The following is a 15,511-nucleotide window of genomic DNA, read 5'->3' on the forward strand; positions in this document are numbered from 1 at the left end:
CCTTACATAAAAACGGTTTATGTGAAGTTATCTTTCTACTTTTTCTGGATTTAACACTGAGCTCAAAAGTAATTTCTTCATATTTAGATATTATGGTAAAGTATAACTTATTAAGGGAGGGGCTCTAATTATTTTAATTACAGTTTGCACTTTCTCTACTTATTTGCTGTACAAGAGGCCAAGGGTTAATATGTCCAGTACACACGGGTAGATTGGCCGAGCTGGTAGAAATCTCATGATGATAATCAACAACATAATACATGCAACAAAACATTTTTAAACTGACAAATAATCAGAAAATGATAAACAGTGGATATTTGACTTTTCTTGTGAAATAACATGTTTATCTCATCAAGTGACATGACAATATGTTAATATTGACTACATCAACATTTTCAAAAATATAATAAAAAGGGGCCCAGAGAATCTCTTCATTTTCATTGATACTGCAGTAATCTAGACTTGCCAAACCATTATAGACTTGCATAGGCTGTATTTGATATTTGTATCAGGGTCTGTAAGACAGACTAGGACATTAACCCTGCACAGTGAATTACATGCTTCTGATGACTGCCCCCCACCACCACCACACACACACCCTCCCCACCAACCCCAGTCCCCCTCCCTCCAAGATGAGATAAAATTGTTGTTTGAGACAGTAAAAGACAAATAATCTATTCATGCTTATCATGCACTTTCTTACTGGTCTTGCAATACAACAATGACAGAAGGGAGTTCCAGCTAGGCAGTGGAAAGGGTATTCAATCATCAGGTCGAACATGTTACTTCACACATTAAGAAATACATCACTCACTAAACCGTTTGTCCACACACAGTGACATATGAATTGTTAGCTTTCTGGTTAAGTAACATTCAGAATGCTACAAGTTGCTGCCTTCATTTCATAACTGATTGCAAAGCATGTAAACAAGGTATTGAGGCCTATTAAATATCCATAAATACACATTGAAGCCATTATCAGCAGACAAGGCCCTCTGATACCAGCGTTATATATGCTATATACAGTAGTCTATCTTTCAACACAACAAACAGACATAAGAACTTCAGGTTGGCTGGGATTCATAGTGCTTCCTGTTTTCCTTACAAACAGTTTGCGTAGTAATAATAGCTGTAAACAATTAGATGGGGACTGTTCCAGCAGGGGTCCAGACATCCCTATAGCTTCTAAAGCACCTCAAAATGAATAAACTTTATTTAGCTAAAATTCTAAATATTCTTTTCGAGCAACCTGACACTTGTAAAACTTTCACCTACTTTTCTCTTTTTCAAATCAAAATTGACCGGTAATATCTCATTATATTCATCATTAAACCCTTGGTATTACATGACCATCTATGGAGCACATATGCTGAGTGTTGTAGTTGTGTTACTAGCTGGCAGGACATCTTCAACAAGGTGAATACCTATTACTGTAATGTATCCCTGCTGGATGGAACCCAACCTCAAATAAAGGACAATGCATGTTTGCTTCACAGATATATAATGCTATTGAAAGAACATTTATCAGTTTATAGTTGTGTAGGCTGGAAAACAGAACTCTTCAGAATCAAAATATGTAATTCCTGATAGTTATCACAACAATATCCTATGATAAATAATTCATAAAATATACAACTTGCAGTGCACAGTGTGTAGTTTCTATGTCGATGATGTCGAGCTGATAGGATCAGAAAATAAAGCAACTGGTTTAATTTGCTATTTATGTGGTTTTCAAACATTTTATCAAATGTTTATACAGGCACTTTTCAGCAACAAACATTTATGGATGGTTGTAAATATAATAATCTTAACCAAAACAAATTGAAAATGTCTCAACAATAATCAACAACATAATCACAACTGTCCATTCCTGATTAAATATAATGTAAACAAAATTCAGACAAGCGTTGACAGCTTGTCATTTGCCTCTGTTAAAGAATTTGGTCGAACCTGATGGTTTGCCATCTGGGGAGGGCGGCCATCAGTGTTGTTATACTTATATATCTCATGACTTGCCCTAACCGGGCCATTCTTGGCTTGTGATGGAGAGCCACACCGGTTGGATGAGGCAGCACGCAGGCGGTGTCGCACTTCTTCCATAGAAGGGTCTGTTGCTTGCAATGACAAGTTTGTTTGGGAAGGCATGGCATGAAAACTGTGACGATGCGAGGCTTGCTTTCCCTGCGAAAAACCAGTGCGACCTTGACCTTGGAAGAGTTTATAAATGTCAGACGATGGTGCAAAAAGTGCCCTTCCATTTTGCAATGCCATTTCTGATGTTGCCCGAAACTGATTGGACAGTTTTGGTGTTTCCTCATTCTTGACGGTGTTGTTGTTTGTCAAATTACGACTGTCCACCTCAAACTTTGAATGTATCAAATGTACATCAGTACAATCCCATGAATAACGGAAATCTTGTTTGCGAGCATTTTGCTGGGGAGAGCAGGTTTTCGGTCTCCGCATGACCATTTGACCCTGGTATGGGGCTAATCGTGCGCCATTTGCCAGATTTGGCATAGAGTACATGTGGTTAGGATGCTTGGTTAAGTTGGCTGGAGGAACATCCCCTGATGGAACATAATTAACACTGTCACCATGCAAATGAGGTCGTGACCTTGACATATCGCCATTACAATTTTTAGAATCTTGCTCTCTGATATCTACCTCAGCACGTCTGAATGCATCTGTTCCATTGAAAGGAATGTTTTCCATCTGTGACACAGAGTGCCGGTGAGTATCACTACCATCGCTTCTTCGTCTGTTGGTGTTGGTAGGTCCTTGACCAATTTTCACAGGCACAGCTCGGAATATGCCATCTTGTGCACTCCGGGTACTTTCTTCCATGAACATCTTGCAACCGGCATCATTTGGATGCTTTTGCTTGTTGTAGTCTGGCTGTTCAGTCCTTTCAGTTTCACCATTGAACCTTAGTGCAGGATTCCTCGAGTCATTGGCATATCTGTTGCCAGCAAAACTACTGGCTTCATTAACACATGCATTCTGGTCATTAACATATGACCTTTGACTTTCATGGAATTGACGTTGTTCATTTACATAGTCACCTGACCTCTGGTCAGGTGCCCTTCTTGAGTCATTGTTGTGAGGCACATTCTGATTGGTTGTTTCTGGACCTCCTGCCGACTCTTCTTCCTGAATGGTTGTCAATGCACGCAACTTTTCCATAAGTGAATTGTCCTGCTTTTCCACTGGTTGTGATTTTTTCTTAGCAATAATGTTCTGACGGGAGCCAACAACTATTCGTCCATTACTGGGAATTTGTTGTGATCGTGAATTCACATTTAGATTTTTTTGCATGCTACCCTGACTAGATGAGCTTTCTGATGTCAACAAGGATGACAAGCTTGATGACAAGGGGGATGACAGTGAGGCAGTGGTGTTTGTTCTACTGTCAGTGCCATAACCTTCATCATTTAGGAAATCTTCATCTGGATTCTTGTGATCATTGTTATTGCTGTAATCACAGTGTTGCACAACAAAACCATCTGCCGAGTAGTTGTGAGAAGCCTGCTTCATCGGGGGATTCTTCGCACCTTTCTGAAGTTCATATTCCATGAAACTATTCTTTATACGTTCTTCATTTCTTTTCTCTTCTTCAGTTGTCATCATTATCATCGTATCCGATGATGACTCACTTTTTATACTCCTCTCACTGGCCGAGTCAATAAGCAAATCCAGCGGATCAAACTTTTCCCACAATTCCTCTGTTGTTTCTGGAGTTATGTGTTTTAATGGTGGTGAAAATAGAGTATTGGAATTGTCAAATCCAAAGAATCCTTTGGGAGATTCCTTATCCCATATTCGATCATGTTTTGTTACATTCAGCCTGGTCAAAGGCTGGGGTTCGGGTGATGTCTGCATAGTTACCTCCCCTTGATCTCAGCTCTTCACACAGAATATTTACACAGTAATTCAGCATGTCGGCAGACTTGGAATCCCACAATTACATGTTCCTTACAATTCAAAACACTCACTATCAACCGGTAATATACAGAGAACACTTCCAAAGATTGTTGGTACTTAATGAACAAGTAATGAATGTGATCATTCACATTTCAAACAACAATCCAGAGTTCAGTATCAGTCATGTGATCATTGTATCCAATCAGAGGCTGCTGCACATCAGGTGGGAAGTTCCTGAAATGACAAACAAGCTGAATGAAATGTATGTCAGAAAACATTCAAAATAAACTTTGTTGATGAAATTTTCATCAGTTGTGGTTAGCTCGACAATTAGTAAACGAATGGGTTGCACTGTGAGAGCAGAAATACCTTGGTTTTACCTTGACTTACAAAACTGGTTCTTACAGGAAATATGAGGCTTCTGTTAAATAATGATTGTTTGTGTGTTGTTCAACACCACACGCATTATTCCAGCTATATGACGGCGGTCTATAAATAATTGAGTCTGGACCAAACAAGTCAGTGATTGACATCATAAGCATCTATCCACACAATTGGGATCAATGACATGCATCAACCAAGTCAGCAGAGCCTGACCACCCGATCATGTTAGTCGCCTTTTACGTCAAGCATGGGTTGCTGATGACCCATTCTACCCCGGATCTTCACGGTTGGTAAAATAATGGTACAGTGTACTGTAGTGCAAGATTTGAAAATTATTATAATTACAGGACCTTTAAAGGGCTTAACTTTAAGCAACAGGTTCATGCGATCCACTAATTCATGCCCACTTGCTTTATACTGGTAGAGATCCCAGACATTCACTCATCAAAGCTACTCCGACTAATGAGTTCATGGAGTGGATAGATAAATGTCCCTGACAAGCCAGCATGGGGCTCCTGTAATAAGATCGTCCAATCAGAAGCTAACAGACAACAATGGGGGCAGAAGGCAAAGCATCAGAACTCTGATATCGAGGAATGTTTGAAAGCATATCAAGATCCCCTGAAAGACAGATTTGTTCCAATACCTCAATGTCAGCCGACACTGTTGTGGTGAAGGAGCACAACATACAGAACCCTAGTTGATTCCACACCATAAGGGCCAATAGCAGAGGTTTTTCTCTCATTTTTGGTGTCACATTTGACACATTTCGCCACTCCTCATACTTTCTTCATACTTAACCTGTCACACAGCGCCCTGGTCTTATGGAATTTGTGTAAAGCTTGTAAACATAACACACCATGTGTTAACACTGGTATAAGTGGACAGCGGAGAAGGAGACTTTTAAAGTATGGAGATAAACTTCACAATCATGTAGATCACATTCAATCTCTCCTCAAGGCAGCCTTATGATCATATTCGATCTCTACTCAATGACGGCAACCTTGTGATCATATCCGATCTCTACTCAATGACGGAAACCTTATGATCATATCCCATCTGTCCTCAATGACGGCAACCTTGTGATCATATCCGATCTCTACTCAATGACGACAATCTTATGATCATATTCCATCTCTACTCAATGATGGCAACCTTCTGATCATATCCGATCTGTCCTCAATGACGGCAACCTTGTGATCATATCCGATCTCTACTCAATGACGACAACCTTATGATCAAATTCAATCTATACTCAATAATGGCAACCTTATATCATATTCAATCTCTACTCAATGATGGCAACCTTGTGATCATATCCGATCTGTCCTCAATGACGTCAACCTTATGATCATATCAGAACTCTACTCAATGACGGCAACTTTATGATCATATTTCATCTCTACTCAATGATGGCAACCTTATGATCATATCAGAACTCTACTCAATGACGGCAACCTTATGATCATATCCGATCTGTCCTCAATGACGGCAACCTTATGATCATATCCGATCTCTACTCAACGACGACAACCTTATGATCATATTCCATCTCTATTCAATGACGGCAACCTAATGATCATATTCCATCTCTACTAAATGACGGCAACCTTATGATCATATCCGATCTGTCCTCAATGACAGCAACATAGAGATCATATCCGATCTGTCTTCAATGACGGCAACCTTATGATCATATCAGAAATCTACTCAATGACGGCAACCTTGTGATCATATTCCATCTCTACTCAATGATGGCAACCTTGTGATCATATCCGATCTGTCCTCAATGACGGGAACCTTATGATCATATCCGATCTCTATTAATTGACGGCAACATTATGATCATATCTGATCTGTCCTCAATGACTGCAACCTTGTGATCATATCCGATCTCTACTCAATGACGACATACTTATGATCAAATCCAATCTATACTCAATGATGGCAACCTTATATCATATTCCATCTCTACTCAATGATGGCAACCTTGTGATCATATCTGATCTCTACTCAATGACAACAGCCTTATGATCATATTCCATCTCTACTCAATGATGGCAACCTTATGATCATATCTGATCCCTACTCAATGATGGCAACCTTATGATCATATTTCATCTCTATTCAATGATGGAAACCTTGTGATCATATCTGATCTGTCCTCAATGACTGCAACCTTGTGATCATATCCGATCTCTACTCAATGACGGCAACCTTATGATCATATCAGAAATCTACTCAATGACGGCAACCTAATGATCATATTCCATCTCTACTCAATGACGGCAACCTTATGATCATATCAGAAATCTACTCAATGACGGCAACCTAATGATCATATTCCATCTCTACTCAATGATGGCAACCTTGTGATCATATCCTATCTCTACTAAATGACGGCAACATTGTGATCATATCCGATCTCTACTCAATGACGACAGCCTTATGATCATATTCCATCTCTACTCAATGATGGCAACCTTGTGATCATATCCAATCTGTCCTCAATGATGGCAACATAATGATCATATTCAATCTCTACTCAATGACGGCAACCTTATGATCATATTCCATCTCTACTCAATGATGGCAACCTTGTGATCATATCCAATCTGTCCTCAATGACTGCAACCTTGTGATCATATCTGATCTCTACTCAATGATGGCAACCTTATGATCATATCCAATCTATACTCAATAACGGCAACCTTATGATCATATTCAATCCTTCAGTATGAAAGCAACCTTACATTATATTCAATCTCTACTCAATGAAGGTAAACTGATGTTCATACTCAGTCTATACTCAATGTACAGCTGTCCCGGGAAGATTCCGGGTTAGACTAATGGGATCAGGTGGTCAGGCTGGGTTGATGCATGTCATTGTATCCCAATTGCATAGATCGTAGCTCATGATGTCAATCACTGGATTGTATGGTACAGATTTGATTATTTACAGATAAACATCATATAGCTGGAATATTGCTAAGTACAGCATTAAAAACCAAAAAAAACAAACAATATACAGCTGCTTTAAGTCATAATCAGTCACAGTTTATAAGTATCCATATAGTCCATTTCAGGTAATTTGATGTATTCAACTTACAGATAGTTCCTAAATGAATTTGGAGGATATGAACATGCTTGCCGGTCATCTTTTAACTACTAAGACATCCATGCTGACTCAGCTTGTTCCAAGCCAAACACATGTACCTGGTAAATTGTATGAAACATAAACTATTCATTCCTACTCTTCAGAGGACAAACAACAAAGATATTACCACCCAAATGTCACAAGGGCACGTGAAAATACACCAATATCTCCTAGGCACTCTGTTAGAGACTATGAAGTCGGGAGATACACTACCATCATTGTCCAACGCAAGGCCTTCCCCGACCTTCTTGAGACATGGGTGATAGGCAGGCTCTAAATAACTTAAACTTACAACCAACTTCTGAAATCTCTGGTGATCCACGATGAAGCTGTCAGATTGAATGATGATAAAGGTGTAGTCTGATTGGCATGCTATACTTGCCAAGCTTTCACACAAACAGAGGCTTCAGCTCACCACCAGTGACCCTGAAATACGCCCGGTAGGGAAGTCTGAAACAGTGTGTAAGTACAGTGCCAATCAGCAGCCCTCATTCTGGATGTGGTGTCCCAGTAAATGCTTGTTTACACCTCCGACTTGATTAAATACCTTCGATTAAATGCCATCTACTTTGATGACTAGTCTTCTATAAGCTGTGTCTTCAACCACTGCCCGCAGTGGCCACATAGTGAGTAGGGGCACAAACGTGGTTTATATGTGGGGTCATCTTCTGGGGAGGATTAAACAGTAAAGTTCCCCTGCAGGCAGTTGAACACAGTCTGTTGATACAGTACTTTTTTTAACTGTCTTATAAGCAGTGTAGACCTTCAGACATTTTCATATCAATGTTTCCGAGTGGGTCCCTTTCACCCACCCATTAACATAACACTGGGACCACATTATCAAACTGATGTATCCAGTCATTAGAATGTTACAATTTCAGATCCAAGTCATGCTTTGCAGTTCCACTTTAAAGTTTATTTTTCATGTGAATTTCCACATCATGCTTTTCAATGGAGAGGAACACTAGCCAACAATCTCCATCATGCAGGGCCCGTCTGTCCTCAGGGCGACATCTCAGGCAAGAAGTAATGCACAACACACCTTCAGTGAATGGGTTCCCCTGCTGATGCACATACATTCTAACTGTTGTCAGAAGTCTTCATCTGATGTCACTACATGGACACATCATACTCACAATTCAACACAGCCCTTTCTATGTGAACATGATTCAAGGTGTTACAGTCCTTACTATGTGAACACGATTCAAGGTGTTACAGTCCTTACTACGTGAACATGATTCAAGGTGTTACAGTCCTTACTATGTGAACATGATTCAAGGTGTTACAGTCCGTACTATGTGAACACAATTCAAGGTGTTACAGTCCTTACTATGTGAACACGATTCAAGGTGTTACAGTCCTTACTACGTGAACATGATTCAAGATGTTACAGTCCTTACTATGTGAACATGATTCAAGGTGTTACAGTCCTTACTATGTGAACACGATTCAAGGTGTTACAGTCCTTACTATGTGAACATGATTCAAGGTGTTACAGTCTTTACTATGTGAACACGATTCAAGGTGTAACCACAGTCCTTACTATGTGAACACGATTCAAGGTGTTACAGTCCTTACTATGTGAACACGATTCAAGGTGTTACAGTCCTTACTATGTGAACACGATTCAAGGTGTTACAGTCCTTACTATGTGAACACGATTCAAGGTGTTACAGTCCTTACTATGTGAACATGATTCAAGGTGTTACAGTCCTTACTATGTGAACATGATTCAAGGTGTTACAGTCCTTACTATGTGAACACGATTCAAGGTGTTACAGTCCTTACTATGTGAACACGATTCAAGGTGTTACAGTCCTTACTATGTGAACACGATTCAAGGTGTTACAGTCCTTACTATGTGAACATGATTCAAGGTGTTACAGTCCTTACTATGTGAACATGATTCAAGGTGTTACAGTCCTTACTATGTGAACACGATTCAAGGTGTTACAGTCCTTACTATGTGAACACGATTCAAGGTGTTACAGTCCTTACTATGTGAACATGATTCAAGGTGTTACAGTCCTTACTATGTGAACACGATCCAAGGTGTTACAGTCCTTACTATGTGAACACGATTCAAGGTGTTACAGTCCTTACTATGTGAACACGATTCAAGGTGTTACAGTCCTTACTATGTGAACATGATTCAAGGTGTAACCACAGTCTTTACTATGTGAACACGATTCAAGGTGTAACCACAGTCCTTACTATGTCAACACGATTCAAGGTGTTACAGTCCTTACTATGTGAACATGATTCAAGGTGTTACCACAGTCCTTACTATGTGAACACGATTCAAGGTGTTACAGTCCTTACTATGTGAACATGATTCAAGGTGTTACAGTCCTTACTATGTGAACATGATTCAAGGTGTTACAGTCCTTACTATGTGAACACGATTCAAGGTGTTACAGTCCTTACTATGTGAACATGATTCAAGGTGTTACAGTCCTTACTATGTGAACATGATCCAAGGTGTTACAGTCCTTACTATGTGAACACGATTCAAGGTGTTACAGTCCTTACTATGTGAACATGATTCAAGGTGTTACAGTCCTTACTATGTGAACATGATTCAAGGTGTAACCACAGTCTTTACTATGTGAACACGATTCAAGGTGTAACCACAGCCCTTACTATGTCAGCACGATTCAAGGTGTTACAGTCCTTACTATGTGAACATGATTCAAGGTGTTACCACAGTCCATACTATGTGAACACAATTCAAGGTGTTACAGTCCTTACTATGTGAACACGATTCAAGGTGTTACAGTCCTTACTATGTGAACACGATTCAAGGTGTTACATTATGTAGAATAGGAACATTTCTGATGTTTTTGAAACTCCAGATAAGGAGTGTGAGCCCTCTGGAGGGCCTGTCTGAAGGTAATGTACGCCAAGACAAAAGACAGAAACCTGCTAAAGCCTTTTGTCAACATCTCATTTGAGAAAAATGCTTTTACTTCCAAGCCACTTGCCACCCTGTGTGACACTGGCAATGAAGCTTGTAACGGCTTCTGACCGCCAGCAAAAACACATTCTCCACCTGTGACCTGACACATGAAACCCCACATAAACATTTCACTAACCCCAGGTAAGGGGAACTCTCCAACATGGCTTCAGGCATGATTGAGCGGCTCTTTTGCAGAGATGGCCCTGGGAAAATCTATACCAAATAATAGCTGTCATTGTCTCTCCCTCCCCTCTTATTTCAACAATTGTCGTCTTTTCACAGCCATCAATTAAAATTCCATGGTCTTTGTTCTTGCTCTGTGGGTCAACAGGCAAGTGAGTTTTGAGATGGTCGGAAGACATCCCTTCAAAGATAAAGCTGTTTAGTTTTTGCAGCCATTTTTTTAACTGTCAATGTTTTGTTTGTAGCTGTTTGCCAACATGTGTCTAGCTGACAGGTTGAATGCTCTTCCACAGTGTAGTGAACTGAACTATCAAGCCAACTGTTGGATGCATGAAATACAAGACTGTCTCTCATATGAAAAGCAGAAGTTAAAGAAGTTAACAGCATTCTGCTCAAACTCAGATAATAATAAACAACATATCTCAAATACATTACAGAGCATTGGAGAAAATAACAATCTCTCAATGGCACCTTTAAATAAATAATTAATATTAATAGATCTGTCTGTGAAGAGGCCTGCAATGTCTCCACTACATCGGGAGCATGATGAGAGGTGAAGGGCTTTGATATTGCAGCAATACTTTACCGGGAATGTCTGGATGATGGAGAGTGGACTGTGTGTAAAAAATAAAAGTGATAAAACCCTTTCCATATTTATAAGAACTAAGCAGAGTTGATTCTGACTATATTATGAGCATGTTTATGAACCGCTGTCAAATGGTGATGATACCAGATGTTCGTGAAAAGGTGAGACTATCCTGCACCACCGGTGTCACTTGTAACAAACAAATGCAAAGGCAAGTCAACTGTTCCCCTGAAAGAGACGGGAACATTACGCTGAAGGCACATAGGAACAAGAAACTGATGTGAAGTGGGATGTTTTATTGTGAATCTAATCATTCATATGTAATCTCCCTAAACTAAATTTTAATGTGCAGAAAGGTTTTATCTGCAAGGATAAAAATATATCGAACATGTCAGAAGAAGAGATAATGGTTCATGAAACAAGAAATGTATGCTCCATATGTTACATCCAGCTACCACAACCAGCTAGCACTTCTCCAACACAGTATCCTCAGATCTACCTTCACAAGTGACAAGCAGCTAGACTCCCTGGGAGAAGACTTCTATGGCTGAGTAGGCAGATTATTCCTGGTATTGACCAGTGGCCATTAAGGTGATTATAACCTCATATCACCTGTCACTCCCTGCCTGCAGCTGACAGATGGACACTCCCTTCATGCGACACAATCACACCATTAACTTGTTACTGGACACATAACAATTTTCTATTCAAAACTTTATATTGAAAACTGGCAGATTCTCAATTAAGTAAATGAATTGATTAATGTAAACTGCAAATATATGTATTATATTTACACACTTTGCTCGGCATGTATAATTCATTTGTTACATTCAACCCTCAATGAAGTATTAATTGTATCATGTATAACGTGTAATGGAGTGGTATTAACATAAGCGACCCGCTTGTTTGCCAATCCATTTTCATATTTTTCAGAAACTGAATATGTTTAATCACAGTTGTCCTCCCACATTTTCATCCCAGTTATGTGGACACATGGGGATAAAGACCCTGACCTATTGTGAAAGTAAAATAGACACAAAAATAGTATTCTGCAGCCGACTCAATACTCACAGTGGAGTATATTCAAACAGGCTTGTGACAGAATGACTGATTTTTCAATATTGTATTTTCTAAGTAAGAATGAATGCACTTCACTGTGGTATGTTTGATTTAGAGAGCCAAGCCCCAAAATGATATCTCCATCATAAGACAACTCTGTCCTACTGGACAAGAGTTCCATGAAATCAACACTTCCATCCTGCTCTCATCCCTGCTGCCTCAGCCACCGGCCACTCCCGAATTCTAGTTATACACCAGCTGGGACGTGTAGTCTATTATCTATTACACCAGGTTGCAGCCAATCAACAGTCAGTGGTGACTTATGGTACATGGCACTATAGCTCGGTGTGGTAGATTTAGGTTAATCAATAACCTAACTGGAATATTCATAGATAGGTTAGATTTTATTGACACACTGCTACATATACAGCTGGGGTTATGATGAACTTGGTGCTAAGACAGCACAGTGAAATGGCTGTCCCCCTGGGCGTAGTACTACAGTCACATCATGACCTGGAAGTCAAACTGCTCCTAGTCCTAAGATCACTTACTGAAATGTTATAACTTACAGAGCCAGAAACACCTGTAAACATGACAGCAATCACAGTGCTTAGTTCCTCCAAGCGCAACAGCAGAGGTGGAGCCAGAAGTTTGAAAACTGGGGTGCACAATACCTGAGTATGTGCAGCTAACATGTAAGTGAATCATGGGAATCACCCACAAATATGACAGACTCTGGGGGAGGGTCATAAAAAGTAATACACATAGTTAGGGAGGGTCATGAAATTTCTTGTGCATTTTGTCTTTTCAGTGAAGGCCATGAAAACATTGTACAAGCACATAGGGGGGATAGGGGGATCTAAAAGTATCACAGGCATTGAGGGAGGGTAATTTTCAGTACATTAATGCATCAAAATCCTCTCCCCCATAAATACCTAATTACTCCCGACCCCTAATAAACGACTCATCCCTAAGGTGTCTGAAATAAAGAATTAAGGGCGGGAGGGGGAATCTGCAATTGGGAACCTGGATGGCTCCATCCTGCAGTCGCCCGAAGGGTAGGTTTCGGGGGAATACCAGCATCTATCATTTCACATACCTCCAACATGCACCATCTTCCATCCATGGCATATACTGATGCACATGTAGGCAATGAATTGATTCTGTTATAATTTTCCTGTAGTGGCTACTCTCTAGCCAGGGTGATCAATGTAAGCAAGCCTTTCCACTCTACACTGCACGGACGACTACATCAAGACTTTACCGGTAATGTGAATAGGATTTCTGTGCTTGATCCACACATATCCATGATGTCATGACAAATCTCATTAATATCCCTGTGGAATGTTGTGGCAAATCAGTCACATTAAGCAGACAGATATCAACTGGAATTCCAGCATATCTAAGGGTGCACATATCTTACATTCGATCATGCAGAATGTATTGACCACTGGGCTATAACAGCCACACATATCAACTGGGTAAAGTGAAGACAGCTGGATAACTTGAAGTAAGGTGGGTCTCCCAGTCACAACACATCAGTAAAGTGGGTCTCCCTGTCACAACACATCAGTAAAGGGGGTCTCCCTGTCACAACACATCAGTAAATGGGGTCTCCCATTCGCAACACATCAGTAAAGGGTGTCTCCCTGTCACAACACATCAGTAAAGTGGGTCTCCCTGTCACAACACATCAGTAAAGTGGGTCTCCCTGTCACAACACATCAGTGAAGTGGGTCTCCCAGTCAAAACACATCAGTAAAGTGGGTCTCTCTGTCACAACACATCAGTAAAGTGGGTCTCCCTGTCACAACACATCAGTAAAGTGGGTCTCCCTGTCACAACACATCAGTAAAGTGGGTCTCCCTGTCACAACACATCAGTAAAGTGGGTCTCCCTGTCACAACACATCAGTAAAGTGGGTCTCCCAGTCACAACACATCAGTAAAGTGGGTCTCCCTGTCACAATACATCAGTAAAGTGGGTCTCCCTGTCACAACACATCAGTAAAGGGGGTCTCCCTGTCACAACACATCAGTAAAGGGGGTCTCCCTGTCACAACACATCAGTAAAGGGGGTCTCCCTGTCACAACACATCAGTAAAGTGGGTCTCCCTGTCACAACACATCAGTAAAGGGGGTCTCCCAGTCACAACACATCAGTAAAGGGGGCCTCCCTGTCACAACACATCAGTAAAATGGGTCTCCCTGTCACAACACATCAGTAAAGTGGGTCTCCCAGTCACAACACATCAGTAAAGTGGGTCTCCCTGTCACAACACATCAGTAAAGGGGGTCTCCCTGTCACAACACATCAGTAAAGTGGGTCTCCCTGTCACAACACATCAGTAAAGTGGGTCTCCCTGTCACAACACATCAGTAAAGTGGGTCTCCCTGTCACAACACATCAGTAAAGTGGGTCTCCCTGTCACAACACATCAGTAAAGGGGGTCTCCCTGTCACAACACATCAGTAAAGTGGGCCTCCCTGTCACAACACATCAGTAAAGGGGGTCTCCCTGTCACAACACATCAGTAAATGGGGTCTCCCATTCACAACACATCAGTAAAGGGTGTCTCCCTGTCACAACACATCAGTAAAGTGGGTCTCCCTGTCACAACACATCAGTAAAGTGGGTCTCCCTGTCACAACACATCAGTAAAGTGGGTCTCCCTGTCACAACACATCAGTAAAGTGGGTCTCCCTGTCACAACACATCAGTAAAGGGGGTCTCCCAGTCACAACACATCAGTAAAGTGGGTCTCCCTGTCACAACACATCAGTAAAGTGGGTCTCCCTGTCACAACACATCAGTAAAGGGGGTCTCCCTGTCACAACACATCAGTAAAAGGGGTCTCCCTGTCGATAATGTAGTGGAACAACATCACGTTGCAGGTGTTTTCAGAACATCCTGGTAAAATCAGATAATGAATCTGACACACCATCGAAACTAACGTGCAGGATGAAAACAGAAACAATTTGAAATAGTCTTCATTATTCAAATTTGCCACAAGATTGTTCTTGATTTTGCACATTCGTTACATGTGTGGCACACTCAAAATAAATTCAAACTGATTGATTTATTTTGCTGTGAGTATCTAAACAGTCATGTGTAATAAATAGCACCCCAAAACCACACGAGCCCTGAAAATAACTTGCAGTTGTTGTTAAAGTGAGCAAACTTTCAACACAGGTTAGATGGACAGTGTGTATCTTTTCGCATCCACATGCAAACATTTTGATCGTTCAGTGCAAAGACAATC

At 40.7% G+C, this 15,511-nt stretch overlaps 1 protein-coding gene across 3 annotated transcripts in view; it reads right to left on the reverse strand.

Moving 5' to 3' along the window:
* Nucleotides 1–654: 654 nt before the first annotated feature.
* The window catches only part of LOC139470723 (uncharacterized), a 56,790-nt gene continuing 41,933 nt past the window's right edge, over nt 655–15,511 (reverse strand). For all 3 annotated transcript variants that reach the window (XM_071252986.1, XM_071252988.1, XM_071252987.1), the window contains exon 3: nt 655–4,155. In XM_071252986.1, coding sequence (XP_071109087.1) covers nt 1,897–3,879 — 1,983 coding nt within the window. In that variant the 5' untranslated portion in view covers nt 3,880–4,155 and the 3' untranslated portion in view covers nt 655–1,896. The remainder of the gene's footprint in view (nt 4,156–15,511) is intronic.

The sequence above is a fragment of the Haliotis cracherodii genome, unplaced genomic scaffold (genome assembly GCF_022045235.1).
Source record: "Haliotis cracherodii isolate W230 unplaced genomic scaffold, xgHalCrac1.p SCAF_21, whole genome shotgun sequence".
In the NCBI taxonomy this organism is placed as follows: domain Eukaryota; kingdom Metazoa; phylum Mollusca; class Gastropoda; order Lepetellida; family Haliotidae; genus Haliotis; species Haliotis cracherodii.